At 41.7% G+C, this 23,080-nt stretch overlaps 1 protein-coding gene across 1 annotated transcript; it reads left to right on the top strand.

Annotated features, from left to right (window-relative positions):
• The first annotated feature begins 3,849 nt into the window (after positions 1–3,849).
• LOC122806030 (olfactory receptor class A-like protein 1) lies at positions 3,850–4,770 on the top strand. Its single transcript, XM_044076270.1, has one exon. The coding sequence runs from the start codon at positions 3,850–3,852 to the stop codon at positions 4,768–4,770; it is 921 nt and encodes a 306-aa protein (XP_043932205.1).
• The last annotated feature ends 18,310 nt before the right edge of the window (positions 4,771–23,080 follow it).

The raw sequence follows: 23,080 nt of genomic DNA, 5'->3' as shown, positions 1-23,080 counted from the left end.
GGATGGTTAACAGACATTAGGTTAGGTCTTAGGTTAGGCCATTCCCTCTGCAAACTTTACCTACCTAACCACTGACAGTTGGGGCAACTTGGGTAGATATGGTTAGGCTTGTAAGGCTTTATGGCCATTAGTCTAAAAATCTTCTATGCACCTATGAATAGTGCATTAACTAGAATGCAAATTCTGACAAGAAAACACAATATTAATTCCTTTAAATCCCAGTCATAGCTTACAGATTGTTTAAATATTTCATCTGATGATAATTCTTCTGTAAAAACATATCTATTGAATGTTCTAACCTTGATACAATGATACCAGTAATAACTTTTTCACAGAGTTAGTAGCCATTTCACTGCAGATTTTTCCTGCAGCTATCCATCAGATTTTCTTTGTGTTGGTGTGCTTTCTTCTTAGTTTGGCTGAGAGATGCTAAAATATGTTCTGGAAAACATGCAGTTTGATTGATCTCATGAGTGAAAAATGTACTTTGTTAGTCATTCATTCATTCATTCATTCATTCATTCATTTATTCATTCATTCATCCATGTTTATTTATACCATTCAGGATCATAGGGAGATCAGTGCCAGACCCAGCAACCAAACCAGTGGACGTAAGTTAGTGAACTAATCCAGTAAGGAATAATATTTCATCAAAGTATACTGTGTAAGCCGTGTTTAAAGCAAAAGTGTACAACTTTGGTGGATCTTATGGGCGCACTTATTTCTTCTACTCTTTCTTTTTGCATTTTGGGTAAAATCATAAACTCAGACTTTGCTAAAATCAGCATGTTTGATACATTTTTCAGTTCCCTTTTTCTAGCTGACCTTTAGTATATGATCTGGTATTTAACCCATTATTGCACTTGCAAAATCCCTCAGCAAATCTTTTAGCTAGGGTATTGAGGTTTAGATGTTGAAAAAAGAGAGTCCTAAAAGTTATTGTTAGTTAAGGCCTTACTCTATTATGTTTACACCTATCAGCTTAGACAATGGTGAAGCTATGACATTTGCTTCCATGTCATTAGGTAAATTACTGCATGCAGATTTCCCCACAATATACGTTCCAACCAGATAGCCCTTTGCATTCCCACAAAAGGTGATCTTGTAGTGGGGGATTTACTCCCTCTTCCACTTCCTAAGTATGATTAGCACTTCACTACAGGGTCCAAACTACTCTGGTCATCCATATTGATGCTGTACATCTTAATAGCAAGGGCATGACATCACATCCAAGGAAGATATTGTTCCACTGTATTCATCTCTTATTCAGATCAGTCATTGACTACAACACACCCTTGTACCTGATCAGGCACTTGAAACAGTTTGTCAGACCACTGAAGTTCCTCACAAAAAGAATACAGAATGTAAACAATAAGTCATCTATGGACCATCTCCAAGATCTATTATTTTATTTGGTCTCCTACTGACTGCTGCGTGGTGATGCATGCCTAGCCAGCAAGGCATCATATGATTCCTCACTGAGGAATTTGTTGCATGAACACAAAACAAATAGTATCAGAAATGCCAGTTCCAATGGCCTAAACCTCATATGCAACATAAATAGGATACACTGGAGGGACAGCTATGTTTGTGAAAGAATATGCCTTTGTTTTGGAACAGGTTTCCTATCCATGTGAAGCAAAGTTTGTCCCTAAAGCTATTTGAATGTATCCCTGGTTTAGCACTTATGTCTCTAATGGATAGGATTAGCTTGTCAGTACTTGATGTTTACAGGCCTATATCACAAACATAAAATTCATTGGGGGGTATTGAGACATTGGCAGGATTCTGACAAATTTGGCATAAGCTTGGCTAGGTTTAAAATGGCTGTTTAGCTGATAGCCTAGTAACCACATATGTATCAATGAACTTGTGAGTGATATACACTGAAACAGTCAGTGGCTTAGTAGCTGGAGTTTTTATATCAGTATAAGCAGACTGGCTTGCCACATCAATAAATTAATTAGTTTAGTAATGCTAAATTTAAATATGATATTTATTTCTAAGGACTAGTGTCTAAATAACTAGAATCAGATTCTAGGTATATTGCTAATAAATGGTAAAGCTAATCTTATAGCTAACATGAGCCATCATCTATGATGAGAACTGACAAGTCACAACATACCATACAATATGCACAATACTGTTTGAGCACCACCTGTTTTTATTCTACCGTGTTCACCAAAATGACATGTCACGTATTAGCTCACTTCCTAAAGTCCACTAGTTAACTTGGTGTTTAAGGGTCCAGTGTAAGATGCTAACAATTGGAAGATTATTAAAATATCAAAAGTAAGGAGATGGTTAACAGGAATAGAGGAATAAAGCCTTAACTACTGTCCAGATGACCCCAGGTATGATTAGCAGGTCAGATGTCTGTGGCATTTGCAGGGAGGAGGACATTTATTGAAGATGCTTCCTAATGGGGAGCTATGGTTCAAAGAGGGGAGTAGTTATTGGATTTTTTCAATGATTACAGCTGTGGTATATAAGCATAGGCCATAATAACCAACTTCAGCAGCGGAAGAAGTTACCAGCTCTGTCCTCCCAGGACACCCTTAAGTTGCACACTGTCCTTAGGTCACTCAGAGAAGTACAGGGAGGAAAGGAGGACAGGTAGACCAGGTGATAGATGTGGGCATTGGGATGGCCAGAAGGTATGAAACAGAGGAGGGGAAGATATATCCACAGTGAGATAATAAAAATAACGAAAACAAAATGCTAAAATATTTTCAGTATTACCTTATGATTTAAAAATTAATTAACAGCATTATCTACACAAAAATGTACTGCACTAAACAAGTGAGGACTGAAAGAGTGAAAAAAAATAATTTATTTGTTCTGTTTCATACCTTCTGGCCATCCCAATGCCCACATCTATCACCTGGTCTACCTGTCCTCCTTTCCTCCCTGTACTTCTCTGAGTGACCTAAGGACAGTGTGCAACTTAAGGGTGTCCTGGGAGGACAGAGCTGGTAACTTCTTCCGCTGCTGAAGTTGGTTATTATGGCCTATGCTTATATACCACAGCTGTAATCATTGAAAAAATCCAAGTTGCTCACTAGCAAAAAATAATTGGAACTGGATCTAATACGAATAACTGTATATAATGTAATCAACACATGATTATGTTAAACTAAAAAATTCATATCTGTTGGAGGTCACAATCTCAAAATAGTAACAATCACAAATTAACAATTAACAAAAAATATATATATATATTTTTGCAATCGTGCAAGCTCCCCTTCAAGCTACCACATTCCTTGATATTTATATAGACTTACAATGATTTCACGCATACTTGGAGAAAGTAAAAATACAATTCACTTTTTTCTTGTATGATGGAGCCAGAACCACAATTAAGCACATAGTATGTGACTTTGTCTGTACCACTGCTTCCTGTTTTGTAGATTCAACACATGACATAGCAAGATGTTACAAAGCACAGGTTTTCCTACGGAATTTAATATCCCCAATGATTGTCTTGCAAATGGGTTACTACAAACAATTTTCTTTTCATTAAACAGATGCATGTACTTCATTGTTAAAATAGTAAGGATTATTTCAGTAACAACCTACAGACAGAAAATGCTGTTTACATAATATTGATGTTTATAGCTAAATAGTAGAAAATCTATTGGATGTATATACATTGATAAGATTTCAAAATTATAAATGATTACGTTCTATATATTTGCATGCTATATATTATTTTTACATGGTACTTTTTATGAGGAAACAAATTGGCAAGGAATAAAAGCTGAGATATTATTATCATTTGTTTTACAAATTTAAAGAGATAATAATGTGTGCTTTTTTCTGTCTTCTGTGTGCTAACAGATAAGTAACATGGATGTACAAACCATTCTGAAAACATCTGGATTCATTCTTTTGGAAACAGTTGGAATTCCAGGAAACCTAACAGTTATCTTTTCTTTTCTAATTATTATGTTATACAGTAACAAATTTATGATGACTGATATTATTCTGACAAACATAGCATTTGTGAACTTAGTGGCTGTTATTTCACGTTGTGTCCCAATATCTATTACAGATTTTCATGGCCTTAAAATATTTGATGACATTGACTGCAAGGTCATTCTGTATACCTATCGTGTCAGTAGAGGAATGTCAATATGTTTAACATCACTCCTTAGCTGCTATCAGTTTTTAATCATTACATCTAACAGTCGGTGGGTTGCATTAAAGAAAATTATGGCCAGAAGTCTCTGTCCTGTAATTCTATGCCTTTGGGGTTTAAACTTGTTCATTTACTCTTGGACAATACCTATAACATATGCTAAGTTAAAATCCAATTCAACAGAATATACTCTTAATTTAAACTTCTGTTTTGTTGTCTTTCAAAACTATTTCTCATACACAGGAAATGGTCTGCTTTACATTCTACGTGATTTTTCATTTGTAGGACTGATGATTCTTGCAAGTGGTAGCATTATTTCTGTTTTACACCAACACAAAATACAGGTAGAAAATATTAGAAAATCAAATATAAATGGAAGAATGGCTGAAAGTAAAGCAGCTAAAGCCGTTCTTTTACTGGTTGCTCTTTATGTTATCTTATTCGGTATAGACAATTTCTTTTGGATTTATTGTCTGACCATTCCAAGGGCACCTCTCATAATATTAGATGCTCGGGTATTCTTTGCTTCATGTTACTCCAGTCTAAGTCCTGTATTAATAATCAGCAATAACAAGAGAATCAGGAAAAAACTGAAAAATGCAATTAATAATAATCGGTCAGAAAAGTAGTATGTTTCACATGGAAAATGAAAATAAATACCGGTATTAACCCCCCCCCCCAAAAAAAAAAATGCAATATTTTACAGATATATTGTTTCATAATTCCATAGTTTAGTTTTAATAATTCAGATGTGTATTCCTTTAAAAGAATTCAAACTCCAGAAAGTAAACAATATAATAAATATGGCATGTAAAAGTAACATGACTTTTTATGTGATTTTTTGCCTGTTTGTCAATGGGCTGTGGTAGACTAGTCCTGGCAGTCATGTCCTGTGCAACAGCCAATCATATATGAAGAAAACTGGAGTAAGAAAACATATTTAAATTGATAATCATATTTTACAGTGAATATACCTGTCTATACAAGTGAGTATAACATAATTAAACATCTACAGAAGATACGTTCCACATATATTGTGCAATGTGCACACATTAAATGCACAGATATTTTATAGAGTGTTAATGTATTAATAAGTAATGCAACTTATAAATTTTAATTAGTCCTTAGTTAAGTAAACAGTAGATTGTTTGATAATCCGTTGTTACCCAGTTATAGGGCAATGACAGAGAAAGAGAGAGAGAGAAAGGTTGAAATGTCAGTTAAATAGTTTAGAAGAAAATATTTAAGACTGATAGTGTTATAAGTGAATGAAACAGACTAAGAGTGAATTATTTGGTTGTAACATGCTGGTAACATTACTTGCCTGATGTTTGAACTTGCATATACGACAAAAGGCTGTATGTACTCCTTATATTTTAATGCAATTAATAATACAGAGCAATGTGATAATTAACAATTTTTTTCTCTTTTAAAATGTTGTGTCTTTCGGCTTATCCCGGTTAGGGGTCACCACAGCGGAACTCCGGTCCGCTAAAGTTTGGTAGTGGATTTTTACGTGCTGAGGTACCAGCCCTGATGCACAACCTTCAATGAAGGCATGCCCATTCATGCATTTCTCCATACAGAAGACGCTCTAGCTGAGAATCGAACGGGACAACGTCTTGCTGTGAGGCGACAACGCTACTGCAGCACCATAAAAGCCATTATAATACAAATTATTAATTTCAGTTTATATTGCCTACTTCAGCAGCATGTTTGGTATTTTTATGTATTTACACATTGTTGACCAGGTTAGTTCCACTAGGCTAATGGCCTCTTTCAAGGGGATAGCCAAGGTGGTAGTCATATGTCTTAACCTGTTGCTAAACATAATATACAAAGAGTAATCACCCTGTATTACCTGTACATAAGTCATAATTTTCTGTTTATTCTTTGTATAAATAGATTTTTTCTGACTTTAACAACTGAATGAGAAAATAGCAATTATAAAACATAATAGTAAAAATAGTAAACATTTATTTGTGCAGGCTTTAAAGTGTTCATCATATTATTTAAATTAAACTAGTTTTAAATTTTATTTTGAAATTACACGTATCTGGAATATTTTATAGAAATAACAAAGGTGAGTATATTGTAAAATAAGAAAGTAATGCGTATATTGTGAAAAGCAAATTGTTTGCAGAATACAAATCTTGATGCATGTCTTAGAGTCAGCTATTTTATAAACAAGGAAGAGAGAAACTGAATACTTTTTTCCAGAGAGCCACCAGTCAGTTTACAAAATATCTGTTGAGTCCAAGATATGCAGTTTACTATATTGCTGTCTTCCCCAAGTATATGATATATTTGTATACCTGTAGACACAAACTCACACACATCTATTTAATTATACACTATTAACCTGCAGTCTCTTATTCTGTCAGAGAATTGTGCAGTAACATGACAGCTTCTGTATGCAGCAGCATTGTTATTTGACCACTTTGTGTTGTTCCTTCCTGGGCAGACAAGGCTTCTCAACTGTACCCAACAAAGTTTATTAGATAAAATGGCATATCACGTTTTTAATTATTCTCCAGCATGATGTAGTTTGACAAATGCCTACATTTTTATGGGAAAACATAATTGGGCAATACTCATTAAAAACGCTTTCAACATAATGACATTTTAACAATTTCTTACTGGTGTTGAGTAGATCCTGAAAGTTATTCAAAACACAAGTGCTCAATTCACACAGCTTCAAGTACTGTGCTGCAGATCGACCACTTTGGTAAAATCAGCAGAGAGAGAGAGAGAGAAGAAAAACAATAACATTTTGTCCAAAGGCAAGTAACTGCCTTTTATCTGACTTATAATTATATCAAGCAGCATATTTTTGTGATAAATCAAATGTTGAATTTTATACACCATATGACGACTACGACTTCATATTTTTATTTAGGAGTTTAAAAATGAGGTGGTGGTGCTGCTGTAGCATTGTCACCTCACAATAAGACACTGTTCGGTTCGATTCTCAGCTAGAGCATCTTCTGCGTGGAGACATGCGTAAATGGGTGTACCTTCGTTGAAGGTTGTGTGTCAGGGCTGGCAACATGGCACGTAAAAATCTACTGCCACTCATTAGTGGACAGGAGTTCCACTGTGGTGACCCCTAACCAGGAAAAGCTGAAAGACATAACAACAACAAAAAGTTTAAAAATGCAACTACCAGCATTAGGAATTGTAGGAATCCAGTCCTTCATGTTATGAATTGATTCATAATTTAATGACTGCAAAACTTTGTGACTGAGATAAAATCTATATCTATATAAAGTCAGTGTTAGCCCCTTCACTCCTCCCTGTTTCACTACGTATGTGAGGTTTATAATACACCTCCATAAACCACCATTTTCAAATGTCTGGTGCTTCCTGACCCAGTCGGTAGCCTTGCTTTTATAATCTGGCAGACCCCCTCAAATTATCTAATTAAGAAAATAATAGAAGAATTTCCTGCCTGAAGTTTCCTGAATTCCGACCTACAATTGGCTAAGGCAGACCCCCTCATCATCATCATCATCATCGTCATCTTCTTTCAGCTGTTCCCACTAGGAGTCACCACAGCAGATCACCTGTTTCCATTTCTTCCTGTCCTCTGCATCTTGCTCTGTCACACCAACCACCTGCATGTCCTCTCTCACCACATCCATAAACCTTATCTTAGGCCTTCCTCTTTTCCTGTTACCTGGTAGCTTCATCCTTAGCATATTTTTCCCAATATACTCAGCATCCCTCCTCAGCACATGTACAAACCAATGTAATCGTGCCTCTCTGGCTTTGTCTCCAAACCTTCCAACCTGTGCTCACCCTCTAATATACTTATTCCTAATCCTGTCCACCCTCGTCACACCCAGTGCAAATCTTAACATCTTTAATTCTGCCACATCCAGCTCAAACTCCTGCTTTTTTGTCAATGCCACTGTCTCCAACCCATATAACATAGCTGGTCTCACTACCCTCTTGTAGACCTTCCCTTTCACACTTACAGGTACTCGTCTGACACAAATCACTCTTGACACTCTTCTCCACCCACTCCATCCTGCCTGTACTCTCTTCTTCACCTCTCTTCCACACTCGCCATTACTCTGAGCTATTGACCCCAAGTATTTAAACTCATCCTCCTTCGCCACCACTACTCCTTGCATCCTCACCATTCCTCTATCCTCCCTCTCATTCACACACATATATTCTGTCTTAGTCCTGCTGACCTTCATTCCTCTTCTCTCTAGAGCATATCTCCATCTCTCCAGGGTCTCCTCCACCTGTTCCCTATTCTCACCACAGATCACAATGTCATCTGCAAACATCATAGTCCACGGGGACTCCTGTCTGATCTCATCTGTCAACCTGTCCATCACCATTGTAAATAAGAAAGGGCACAGAGTTGATCCTTGATGTAATCCCACCTCCACCTTAAATGCATCCATCACTCCCACCGCTGACCTCACCACTGTCACACTACCCTCGTATATATCCTGTACCACTCTTACATACTTCTCTGATACTTCTGACTTCCTCATACAATGCCACAACTCCTCTCTAGGCACCCTGTCATATGCTTTCTCTAAGTCTACAAAAACACAATGCAACTCCTTCTGACATTCTCTGTACTTCTCCAGCAACACTCTCAGAGCAAAGATCACATCTGTAGTGCTCTTTCCTGGCATGAAACCATACTGCTGATCACTAATCATCACGTCCCTTCTTAACCTTGCTTCCACTACTTTTTCCCATAACTTCATGCTGTGACTGATCAATTTAATCCCTCTGTAGTTACTACAGCTCTGCACATCACCCTTATTCTTAAAAATCGGTACCAGAACACTCTTTCTCCATTCCTCAGGCATCCTCTCACTTTCCAAGATTTCATTAAACAATCTGGTTAAACACTCCACTGCCATTTCACCTAAACACCTCCATGCTTCCACAGGTATGTCATCTGGGCCAACAGCCTTTCCATTCTTCATTCTCTTCATAGCTATCCTTACTTCCTCCTTGCTAATCCATTGTACTTCATGATTCACTATCCCTACCTCATCCAACCTTCTCTCCCTCTCATTCTCTTCATTCATCAACCTCTCAAAGTACTCTTTCCATCTCCTCAACACATTCTCATCGCTTGTGGGTATGTTTCCCTCATTATCCTTTATCACCTTTACCTGCTGCACATCTTTCCTAACTCGGTCCCTCTGTCTAGCCAATTGGTACAGGTCCTTTTCTCCCTCCTTAGTGTCCAACCTTTCATACAACTCTTCATATGCCTTATCCTTAGCCTTCATCACATCTCTCTTTGCCATGCACCTCATCTCTTTATACTCCTGTCTACTTTCTTCATCTCTCTGTCAATCCCACTTCTTCTTTGCCAACCTCTTTCTCTGTATACTCTCCTGTACTTCCTCATTCCACCACTATGTCTCCTTGTCGTCCTTCCTCTGTCCAGATGTGATACCAAGCACCTTTCTAGCCATCTCCCTTAGTAGCTCTGCTGTAGTTACCCAGCTATTTGGTAACTCTTCACTGCCACCCAGTGCCTGTCTTAACTCATCCCTGAACTCCACCTCACAATTACCCTTTTTTCAATTTCCACCATTTGATCCTTGGTGCTGCCCTCACACTCCTCCTCCTCTTCTTGATCACCAACGTCATCCTACAAACCACCATCCTATGCTGTCTAACTACACTTTACAGTCACCAATCTCCTTCAAACTGGCCCTCCTACATAAGATATAATCCACCTGTGTGCATCTTCCTCCACTCTTGTATGTCACCCTATGCTCCTCCCTCTTGTAAGGCAGACCCCCTCAAACTATCTAATTAAAAGAATTTCCTGCCTGAAGTTTCCTGAAGTCTGACCTACAATTGGCTGAGGCAGACCCCCTCAAACTATCTAATTAAAAGAATTTCCTGCCTGAAGTTTCCTGAAGTCTGACCTACAATTGGGTGAGGCAGACTCCCTCAAACTATCTAATTAAAATAATCTCCTGCCTGAAGTTTCCTGAAGTCTGACCTACAACTGGCTAAGACCCCCCCCCCTCAAACTATCTAATTAAAATAATCTCCTGCCTGAAGTTTCCTAAAGTCTGACCTACAATTGGCTAAGGTTGGCTCCCTCCATGTTTTTAATAAACTAGTTTGCCCCTAGCATCTTGTAACATTATTTCTTAACCTAAAATAAAACCCTGAATATTGTACTCTGACTGCTCTCCCACACATTGCCCTGAAAATTATACTCTAAACCAATAGCCTGCCACTAAAAAATACCCTGCAAGAGTATAAAACACAGTCTAAACATAGTCTATAATTTGGTGCAAAATACAGCTTAAAAAATGCAGTTTAAAATACAACCATTCAGTTAATACTAAATATATATCAAAGCCTAAGATAACACTTGGAGTCAGTATTAGCCCCTTAACTCCTTCCTATTTCACTATGTATGTGAGGTTTCTAATACATTTCCTGAAACCGCATTTTCAAATGTCCGGTGATTCCTGACCCAGTCGGCAGCCTTGCTTTTATAATCTGTTATGTTATTTTCTTAGAAACCTGCTTTAAAAACATGCTAAGTCTCTGTATTTAATCAAAAAAGCTAAAAAGTGTTTAAAATGTACTCAGACAATATTTAGAGTATTCTAGGCATGTTAGACATCCTTTCATACAAGCTATGGCACTGTAATTAAGTTCCATGTGCTTTTTATTGCAAGTGTAACTGAGGTTGTGTGAAAATAACTGATTTACTGAGATCTGTGCCATTTGTGGATAAAAGATAGCTGATATCTGCACCTCTTACTGCATGTCTGCTCCTAGTTTGACTTAGCTACGTGTTCACTCATGTATATACACAGGGCTGTTTTAAATGAGAAACAAAGCAGTTAGCTGTTGTCCTGTACCTTATATTATCAGTACATTATCAGAGAAGGAAACGGCTTTGTACACAGGCTTGTAAATATATTACTTGCATTATAGTGTGCTGTAAATGGTACTGTATAAAGGAAGTTGTACTGTATAAAGTAAAACAAGCTCTAGAATTGTTTCTTAACTGTTTGCAGACCCATATAATTAAAATGAAGCAAATACTTTGTTCGTAGCTTTACAGAGCTGCTGAGTACCATATACCTTATAGTTGAAGTGAATGTTGAAATGCTTGCTTGTTTGGCGACTAGTTATCTGTGCTAGAAAGGTTCTTACTCCTAATATATTTTTGTTTTTAGAGAGACCCCCCCCCTCAAACTATCTCATTAAAAGAATCTCCTGCCTGAAGCTCGACCTGCAATTGGCTAAGGTTAATATCTTATACTCTCCTGAAATCCTATGTACTGTATACTGCTGACCTGGGTCTAAATAGGTTCATAGGTTAGCACTAAGCAAAGTGCCCTTGTGGGCCATTTTAAGCTTAGCCAATTATTCCATGGGAGAATCAAACCCTGCACCTTGTGTCTGCAAGGTAAACACCTTAACCATTATGCCAACCTCCCACCCCGAAGGCACCTTTAGTCTGTCCCCCACAGTAATTTGGCTCCCTTCATGTTTTTAATAAACTTGTTTGCCCCTAGCATGTTGTAACATTATTTCTTAACCTAAAATAAATCCCTGTATATTGTACTCTCACTCTGCTCTCCCTCACATAGCCCTGAAAATTATACTCTAAACCAATAACCTGCAGCTAAAAAAATACCCTGCAAGAGTATAAAAGACAGTCTTCTTCTTTTGGCTTTTCCCAGTTAGGGGTCGCCACAGCAGATCACCGGTCTGCTCAAGAGTGACAGTAGAGTTTTATGGTGTTGAGTTGCCAGCCCAGCATGCAACCTTCCACAGAAGGCACATGCACGCACGCCTAGGGCCAATTTAGAGTGTCCAATCCACCTACAGCATGTCTTTGGGATGTGGGAGGAAACCAGAGCACCTGGAGGAAACCCACGTGACCATAGGGATGGCATGCAGACTCCACACAGAAGGCACCCCAGCCAAGGATCAAACCAGAGAACCTCTTGCTGTGAGGTGGCAATGTTAACTGCTGCACCACCCTGGCCACCCCCCTGCAAGAAATCCAGCAGTATCCATATTTTTCCTGAAATTATGCCTTTGAGTTCTAAATGTATCTGCAGAGTATGTATTTATACTTAATGTAGTACTTAATCATAAAATGTAAGTCTGTATGACCTAGTTTACTGTTTATTTTTCATTATTCCTGCATGAATTACTGAAGTATACTGACATAAGGTCAGTAGTACTGAAATATGCTGACAGAAGGTAAGTAGTACCTAATCAGAATATGTAAGGCACTATAACCTAGTCACTGCTTGTTACTCACTATTCCAGCATAAATTACTGAAGTATGTTGACATAATGGCAGTGTACTTAATCAGAAAATGTAAGGCAGTATGGCCTAGTAACTGTTTATTATTCATTATCCCTTTATGAATTATTGATGTATGCTGACATAAGATAAGTAGTACCTAATCAGAGAATGTAAGGCAGTATAACCTAGTTACTGCTGATTATTACTCACTATTCCTGCATGAACTATTGCACTATGCTTACATCAGGTCATGGTTACAAATTCTATTGGTCAGTGTCTGTCCTCACACTGTGGTGCTGCTTTGGCCCAGTTTTCTCTGCCTTGTGCCCTCCTATGGGACAAATTCTCTTCCTGAAAGTAATGTCAAACCTTGCTACCAATACTTTGCTGAGTGTTTAACTTTGTAAGTCTGTATGCATTACTTACTTTATGTTATTTGTTGTAGGATAGTGGTTGTATAATACACTGATTTGATGCAAGCATAGCAGCAAACAGTATTATATGTATTAATAAGTACTATGTTCTGTTTGTTATAGCTAAAAACTACTCAGACTGGCCCACCTACTTATAATAAATAAATAAGTAAAGTTTTAAGCTCTCTCTGAGTAAATTTACTTATGCTTAAGTAACATATGTAACAGATAATGGGCAGGATTCACGAAGGCTTGCACAGAGTGTAAGAGACGTGCAACACTCCATGCAAGCCTCGCGATCCAGGAACAGCCCTAAACTCAGTGTAAGAGACCAGCTAAAACGTCTCTTACACGGACTGGGCGTGGACATGCTAAATACCTCACTTGCAGCCGAAAGGTATGCAAATGAGGTATATTAGCGATCCACGAAGGAGAAACCAGTCCGTGTAAGAGACGTTTTAGCTGCAGAAATGTACTCAGTTGACAACTGTGTACGTTTCTGCAAATTCCACAATGGAGCCATGTCTGCTCCAAAAAAGGGTGCATATGACTCAGGCAGCATGTCAATGGCCAAATATGTGGCCATTGGCAATATAACCCGATGCCAAAATATTAAAAATATAATTTTTTTATAAAAAAGAAGGTTATAAACCCACAACTGTGGGTTTCCTGCAATACATGGAATTACAATGCAGGGACCAGCAGACCAAAAATAACATGGCCACCATGTAGTGGTTGCTAAGGGGGAAAGCTGAGTCTAAGACATGTAACTAAGCATTAGTAGGCAATCTCATGTAAATGAGGGTTAGGATACTGAATCTCACAGTCACATAGCAAATGAGCACAGTCTGAGTAGTGTAAGAGATAGATAAGGGGGAGGAATAAAGTAGGAGATAGGTGACATCACAGGGGAGAATGGTAGAAAGAAATGCAGTTCATTGGAGGTCAGTGTAACATGACAGATGACAGACACAGATCATGGAAAGAGGTGTGCCACTAGATAAGTCATGGAAAGTCAAGAAATGGAAGGTGTACACTGTTACTTACACCCAAGTTTCTTGCTGGGCGTGCATGCGCACGTGTGCGCGCCATGAAGTGCGAGTAGGGCAGTGTGCATGCGTGTAAGGCAGACTGAGCATGTGGGAGCGTGTTGGGAGATGTTTAACACTGTTTGCGTGGGTGTGCGCGCGTGTAGGGCAGGCTGAGTATGTTGGAGGCTGTTGGCAGATGTGTAACAGTGTTTGCACGGGTGTACGCGTGTTTTAACCCAAATAAGTAGATTCTGAACCATGTAAGCACGTGTGCGCACGTGTAAGCCACTGTGAGCGTGTTTCTGATGGTATGCACGTTGCTCCCCCCTGAGGAAACAGAGAGGAAAAAGGAAGCAACAGAATTAATAGGAAGCTAGCAGGGATAACTGCTGAAGCTAGCAGGTGAAAACAATTAGAAGCAGGCAATTACACAGGCAGAATAGTAGCCCAGCCCAGCACTTAAAACTCTGCAAACAGTACTGCAGGATGTTTCTCTTAAGAGGCACTGCAAGACAGGAGTAAGCTAATAGAAGTGAAAACTGAAAAAGCTTAACTCAGAGCAGAAATGTTAGGGGCTGCCATAGCTGTCATAATGAGACATAGGCAACTTGCTGAGAGTGGTGACAATGCAGATGGTGCCAGACAAGCTACAGTGAGGAGACGGAGAAGAGTGTACAGGCCCAGTGTCACCTACCACAGGTTACATGAGCTGGAGATAGTAGAGCGCTATAGAGTGGACAGAGAGCTCCTGCAGCAAATTGTTGAGCTGTGCAGGCCACGCCTCATACACAGAACCAACAGAGGGGAACCCATCCCAGTGGAAACCAAGGTATGTGTTGGCCTAAGAATACTAGCAACAGGTACCTTCCAGAGACCAACTGGCGATATGATGGGGATATCACAGGCATCAGCCTCCAGGGTACTGCACCAGTTCCTGGATGCCATGTCAGCACATGTCGGTGATCATGTATATTTCCCCAATGCCCATGAGTTATTGGCCAGCAATATGCATCTCTTCCAGCAAATAGCGGAATACCCTGAGGTAGTGGGTGCAATAGACTGCACGCACATACGCATCAAAGCACCAGCCGGTGAGCAGGGTAGGGTCTACATTAACCACAAGGGCTTCCCCTCCATCAACTGCCAGGTTGTGTGTGATGCCCAGGGCATAATAATGAATGTGTGTGCTGGCTGCCATGAGAGTTACCACGATTCCCACATCTGGCATTTGACGCAGCTGTACCAGACATTTGCCAATGGGGACATCCCACACGGACATCTAGTGGGGGATGCAGGGTATGCACTGGAGCCGTGGCTGATGACACCCATTAGAAACGCACACACACCTGAACAGGAATGCCATAATGAGGCACACGCACAAACACGTAATGTAATAGAGCGTGCGTTTGGGCTGCTCAAGTCACGGTTCCGGTGTCTGGACACATCTGGTGGAGCCTTGCAGTACACACCAACTACATGTACCCAAATTGTCATTGTATGTGCTATGCTACATAATATGATCTTGCGAAAACAGCTGCAGCAGGACCAGCATAGGGTCGGGCCAAACAGCCCCCCACCATTGCCAAGGCCATCACAGGCAGAGCGTGACTCGGAGGAGGAACAACCTGAGCCTGCCCCAGTAGGCAGCAGGAGGTGTGCCCAGTATGCCCTGGCCTTGGCAAAGAGGCAACACATAGCACATACACTGGCTCAGTAGGAACCATGGGAATGATACCCCATCTGATTCACTCAAATAATAACATGGATGCCTAAAATGACATTACCTGATCACAAACATGTACAGGGAAGTGTAATATGCGCATCCAACAGAGGCAGCCCTGCAGCACCACCTGAGGTATGAATGACATGTGTTATGTAATGTAACACCATGTACTATATGTACACATGAGCACCCTGACTAACATCCACCCTCACCAAGCATGAAGCCACAAAATGACGATGGGATGATCAAGTGTAATAACTGGCTGAAGTAATGCAGTTAGTCAAAGGGGAGCCAATGTGTTTCAGGCTGGGAAGACATGCGGAGCATGACATGATGCACCACCTGCTAGAGGTGATGTGCACCTATCATGCCATGCCCCATGGATACTGGCAAAGGCTATCAGTACCCACAGCATGCCCTGAATAGGTAAGTCTCAAAACACAAACCCACCTTCATAGGTTCTACAAGGGATAGGAACCTAGATGTAATGCTACCCAATGACAGATGTCTAAACAGCAAGATGTGTGCAGTGTAAACGCACACAGTATGGAGAATGTAGATACCAGTCCTGTAATAATGAACTGGGTCAAGGCTCACATCAGCACCCTAACACTACCAGGTCACACCTCATACTGTGCTGTACAGCCGCAAAACATGGAACAAGCTACAAAAGGAGAGTGACTAGCCAGAAATGGCAAGGATAACCACACCCCCATGTTGGTACCACAACAAGAAGCAGCATGGATTAGCCATGGTCAAATACCAATGGCTAAAACCGCCTCCCAGTATATAGCCTGCTGCAGACTACTGTCCTAATACCAGGAACTGCACCTGGCCTATGTCGGAATACATGAATATATCAAGACCCCAAACCACATTATATTGCTTGACTGAAAATACCCAGACATACACTGGGAGCATTATACTAGCACCAACACAGTAGGAGAAAATTTCCCAGAATCCATAAACCAAAATGCCCAGGAACAATGTACCACTCCCACAAGAGGGTAAGCATACTGGATGTGATAATCAGCAACATGTGTACTGGATGGCAAGATGAGAAGTGTACCCCTCACTGGTAAGACCAGACCATAGAGTAATCACACTGGATATACACATCCTGACCCCAGTCCCTGGCCAGAATACCACAGTGAAAAACATGTGTAAAGCATAGGTTGCAGCCCTCAAAACCGATATTGAATCCACAAAAGGCCCTGTGCAAGTGCAGAATATGGGACACACCACAGAACATGTTATACAGTCATTCCATGAACACAGCCAGGAATGCTTGGAGTATGCAATCACAAATAACAACAACACACAATGCCATACATGCAGGCATCTGGCATGCTGGACTCCAGCCATTACCAAACCATGCAAGAGAATGAGGAAGCTACTACATGATAGAGCAAACATAAAAAGGGAAGTAATCACTGACCAGTAGTATGGCAATAACATATGTCCACACATACAATCCACTAAGTCCAGCCACAACAAGTAGAATCTGTGAATCCAGAGGCAATGTGACACCAGTCCCAAGTACACAGACAACCACAACACCCCCCAATAAATACAAATATATGTGATATATGCATCCATGTATCCAAACCAGATTTTGAGCTCCACCAACTCAGTACTGTCAAAACTAGTCAGGAGGAGAAGGTAACCACATACACCACAAACCCAGTCCCACATAGACCTACCACAACTGTAAACCAAACACATAAACACAGACAACTATTCCCGGAGGCCTTAATTACAACACTACACCAACAGAAGCCTCCAAAGCAGATCACAAGCAACCACAACCTTCAAACATAGCATATGCAACGAATAGTACGCAAAGCTGGTGTGCCAAACAGTCACAGGCCAGAAGGAGAAACAACATGCCTGATACAGTCATAATAGGTGTCTGTATAGGCAGACACACTGCTGTCCCACTCACCAGACTGAACAAGGGAAAGGGTAGAGTAAGCTGCCTGTAGGCTGCCACAAAATGCCACAAAACACAAGTACGCAGGTCACCCCAAAGCAAGCAGAAATATGATGCACTCAATGTCCATGCTGGTGTGAATTACCTGAGAAGTACCTCCCTGGTCAACATGAAAAGAGACATGGATGGTCCCTCTGAGTATGTACCTCAGGCCGGTATGACACTGGCTGTGGGCAGCATCCAACCCTCACCAAGAATGATGCCACAGTGCAAACACAGAATGCTCATGTTTAACAGCTGGCACAGTTACAGCTGTCAGTCCAAGAGGGTTTAATGTCTGTCTGCTTGAGATGTCAAGCATGACAAGCCATGCTGCTGTTCCAGGGATGGCTTGCACCTGTTACCCGTGTGCGTCTGGATACTGGATAAGGCCTTTGCCGCCTCCATAGAGCCATATGTAGGCAAGGCCAAAAAGACTACCCACCACCCTAGAAAACATAAGTGGTAGGAAACATAAGGGTAATGCTGACCAATGCCAGATGTGTAAACTGCAATATGCATGCCCCTGAGGCACTTCCCATTATGGAGAACATTGATGTCTGTGCAGTGACAGAAGCCTGCTGCAAGCCTAGTGATAGCACACCAGCACTACTAGGTTATATCACATATCATGTGTTATGGCCCCACCACCTGCACCAAAACATCAAAGGAGGGGGAGTATCCATATGCAGCACAGAGACCCATATGGCCAGGTAACTGACAATGCACAAAGCATCGGAGACCACCCATGTGCACATAACTGTAGTCAAAACTGCTGTACAGTCTGTAGCATGCGACAGACCACACTCTCACATGCAAGAACTCCACCCAGACATCCTGAAGACACTGGACAGTATGAATGTCCGACCAAATACCAGACAAGGTACACACAAATTACCACATAGGTGTCAAACCATTATGTATGCAAGGAGTAATCAGGGACCTAGGGACACAGGTCGACATTAATCTGTCATGTGACACTCACAATGCCAATGTGGCTATGAAGATTGTCGATATTGGACACCGTATCATGAAAGGATTCACGTCCACATCAACAGAGGTAACTGTGCCGCTGTACTGTTCCCGTATCAGACCCATAATCTAGTACAATGACTCATATGGGATGCACCATACGTGACACCTGCAGCGGTTCGGAAGACCTCATAGTTACCCCACCAACAGGATAAAGGGTGTGAAATATATGTCATATGCTGCCTGGCTGTAGACACCCCAGCTGACTGCAGTCACAGACTGCCTACACAGAGGCATTGTATGTCTGTTATATAAGGCCATGTCCAACACAGGAGTAATGGGCATGCTCCACCATAGGAAATCAAAGCCATTGGAGCTGTGAGAGTCACAGATGTCAGCCTCAACACATAATGAAATAAGATGTGCTGGAGGGACAGATACATAACCCAGGGGCTCCCCACACCCAGAAACAGGATCCCAATCCATGGTAGGCAGAGCCCCTCACTGACACCCCTCAACATGAATATTGCCAAGTGGATGGATGTATATACATGTATACTGGGGGTCCTCACTGTGTCACGACCAGACAGAGGCACAGTGAAGAACTTCATAAATGGCCATAATAGAACATAGCAAGGGGTGGCGAAAGACACACACACTCTGGCTAGGCTAACTAATGGCCTAGGGTGTATAGTCTAGTATGAACCATGAACCTATGAAGATACAAAACGTACAGGACAGTAAGGATAATCACAAGGCTTACCCAACTGATGGTAGGAACCATGTTGGGCATCCACAGATATGCTCTGAATCACACAGATATTACAAACAACATACCAAACACACACACATATTGCTAACATACAACCTGTCAGATGCAGTGCAACCCCCCCCCCCCAGAGTGCAAAATACCTATCCCACCAGACTGATGGTCCCCTGACATTGCAGATGCTGAGGTAACAGCCATCATCTGCAAAGCAGAACACACAGCAGCAAAGGTATGTGATGGTGTCCTGTGCTGAGGCCAACATGGACTCCAAAAATAATGGAATGCCAAATCACACTACTGCCCAATGTCAGCCTTACCACAGGATATGTACCCAAAGAGCAGTGTACAACAACAGCGGTCCATCACAACAAAGGTGTTGCCTGAATGGATACTTCAAACTACCACCCCAGGATCCTGACAAGCTTGTTCTGCACAGCTATGGAAAGGATGAGTATGTACCGCAGACAGAAGGCTATTGTGGACCTACTGATACTGGACCCCACACAGTGTGGCTGTCGTAACTGCAGAACCTGCCCCTAAACATGTCTGACCCATTTGAAGCAGTCATTAAGGTCATTGATGAGGGCAATGTGGTCCACACAGTGTAGCTGGACCGTGCACATGCTTCTAGACAATACCGTACGAGTTCAGTATGGATATATTCACCAGCTTAAATATATACCCCTATGTCAGTAGTGGGGTTGCAAACCAGACCAAGGACAGAACTGACATGGTCAGACATGCCGCATCCATGTCAGACTACAAAGCAGATATGAGTGGCATCCCACAAGGCCTGGTCTTGCCCCCCGTTCTGTATATATGTCCCATAGGTATAGGCCAACATGGAAGGACTGTGACTGAACATGTATGCAGAGTACAAACAGCCCACCATATCCGACCCCCAGCTGACACAAGCAACCCACAAAAGGGCCACCTACAAACAGACAACTGTAGCCATAGCCATGTCAGCAAGCTAATTGCAGAACTGTGTATAGACAACCACCGTGGATATACAGTAAGTGCCCACAAATTACCACACAGGTGTTAACCCATGAGGTACCTACCATGTAATGTGAGACCTGGGTACAAAAGGTGATAGATATCCTGCACTGGACAAACATGTGGCTGTAGTGTTCGCAGAAACGTATACTATATACCCACCCAAACATGAAGGTTGGCAGATGTAGATAAGGGGAACTCACTGTGGCTCTGCAGTCATCCTCCATCAGCGTCACAAGTGACTACAATAGCCCCTGTGGGATATACCGCAGCAGACACCTCCATCAACTGTAAAGTCCACAACAGTACCCCACCAGGAGTAGCAAAGAGCATGAACAGATGCCATGTGTTGCCTGAGTAAACAAACTGCAGCCCCACACACCGCCATACTTCCCAGCTACAGGAAAGCTGTGCCTGGTGTATGAAGCCATGTCCAACCTGGAATGAATGAACATGTTGCACCTTGTACAATCTGAATGGCAGTGAGCTATGCACATGAGAGACCTGAACCCTAGCACTGACATACATAGGAAAAACTGTACAGAATGATCCATAACACAGAGGGCACCCCCACTCTTCAGTAAACTCCTGGTACAGGTCAGCCAGAGAGTCACATATCGACACCACTCAAGAGGAATCCTGATGAGTGGATGGGAGATGGTAGGCTAACCCTGGGTATCACTGTTATGTCAGAGGTAGACGGAAACACAGTATGCTAACCATGACATATGTCATGGCAAATTTCAGTTACAATGTGTATCGAAGGACAAACACACCCTGTGACTAGCATCAGAAATGGCCTAGGGAACATTGCTAGTGTTTGCCAATGTCCACCTATGTTGTGGAATACACTAGCAATGTTGGATGAGCCTGGTGTAGGTAGTCCATATCTGAACATAATGCAACATGGTCATATGTGCACAACTGGCCCCTACACAGTCTGTTGTGCTCACTATGAAGATGTCAAGCAGTCATAGGACTAAAGCCCAGGATACTGTCCACCACAGTGAAAGTACTGAACAAGTACAATACACGGTACTACAGTGTTAGGTCATTATGAAAGTATGTTGAGAACTGTCTGCAAAGTATACCATGCAATCCCTGCAGGCACAGTATAATCCCTGTTGTGGCAGACATGAAGCAGTTGGCCAGTTAGTACACAACATGACACCCAACACACCATAAATGTGAGATATTGTTGAAGTTCACACACACCCAAATATGTGGTGGACTTCAGAGTGCAACATATGAAAAGCTCACATTGGGCATGCTCGCACACTTTGATAAATGAGGCATATGTCAGACAACATGCCATGGAAAGGCTGAACTGGGCATGCTCACACACTTAGGCCATATCTCCATTTAGAAGTTGGCCACACATATCTGGTATTTGTACGTGTCAGTCCAGGAACCAACCACAACACAGCAATCTGCCCAGTGCATACAGTAAATGACTACAGAGACATAGGTGATATAGTGGATCGCCATCATATGCAAACATCTTCCACAGATACACAAGTTGGTCATAGGAACAGGGAATGCTATGGCAATAAAGACCTGCAAACAGTAGAACAGCACAACAAATATTGTGCATCCGACAATTGAACATATGGGTGTAGAGGTCAATACTAGGCTTGTTGCCCTAGGGAATGACAGCTCAGCCAGAGTGTGCTTGGCATCTGCATCCCCAGGACAGTAGGCTACTGTGCCACTGTAAAGTAGGTCACAGAAGGCAACATGTGAGGCTAGTGAGCTGTGCCTCTGTCAAGCAGGGGCACCGTGGTGGTCCCAGGGATTGAATGTGCTAAGCCACAGTCATGTTGTCGGTGTGTGCTGTGAGATGGTTGCTGAGGATCGCTGACAGTAGGTGTCTGTCAATAACAGACTGAGGGGAGCCCTATCTGCATTCTCTGGACAATTCCACTGTCAACACTGTGTTGTATTGAGTATGTGTGAATGAAGTGCCATGCCGGAACTGTTCACAGATGTCCTCCCTCTGTGGGCTACAGCTCTGCAATGTATTAGGTCACTCTGTCTGTTGTGCAGGCATATATGGCTGGTGTACAGCTGACAGGTGTCTTGTTGTGGAGCAGTCATGGGTATATGTGGGATAGCATGACCAATGCAAACCGTACACATGCTCATAGAATGCAATTGTCAAGGATTATGCTGAGTGGCCAGTATAGTCCCCCAGCATGGGTCCTCTGAAGTCGTCCACCCCAGTCTACACAAGTGTAAAGTCTGCTTGTGCTAAATACAGTTTGTGTGCAGTAACAACCTTGCCTGGGGGTGGAGATGGGATATGGATGTCCAGGGAAAGGTGGGTATGGTCAGATATCAACAATGGTGGTCTACCTCTGGTATGGAACAGTGAGTACCCACGTTGCAGATGGACAGGTGCAATATATATTCCCCCATGTGGCTGTGGTGTGTGGTTCTGCCATAGCACATGGACCCACAAATTGTAGTGGCTGTAGGGTAAAGTGGTAGAGGCCTGAGTAGTTCTCACACACAATATGCCTCTACCTGATGTTAACAACTGTAATGGTGTATGTGAACACCTGCATATCCTGGCAGTGTTCCCAGGGAAGCTAAGTGTGTGTCCTGGATGTGGGTGTGGTGTTCTGGACTGGTTGTGTTGTGTGTTACAGGTTCTGTGGTCCCAAAGCATGGTATAGAACATAATCTGCCAGTGCAATGTGCATATCTGACCCTGACGTAGGTGGCTGCAAATGCATATATATGCTATCCCCCATCTGACAGGTAGTAC

Source organism: Protopterus annectens, chromosome 7.part0, assembly GCF_019279795.1.
Source record: "Protopterus annectens isolate FY-2018-M chromosome 7.part0, PAN1.0, whole genome shotgun sequence".
NCBI classification, from domain to species: Eukaryota; Metazoa; Chordata; order Ceratodontiformes; family Protopteridae; genus Protopterus; species Protopterus annectens.
The sequence above is the reverse complement of the archived record's forward strand: the minus strand, read 5'-3'. Positions and strand labels throughout refer to the sequence as shown.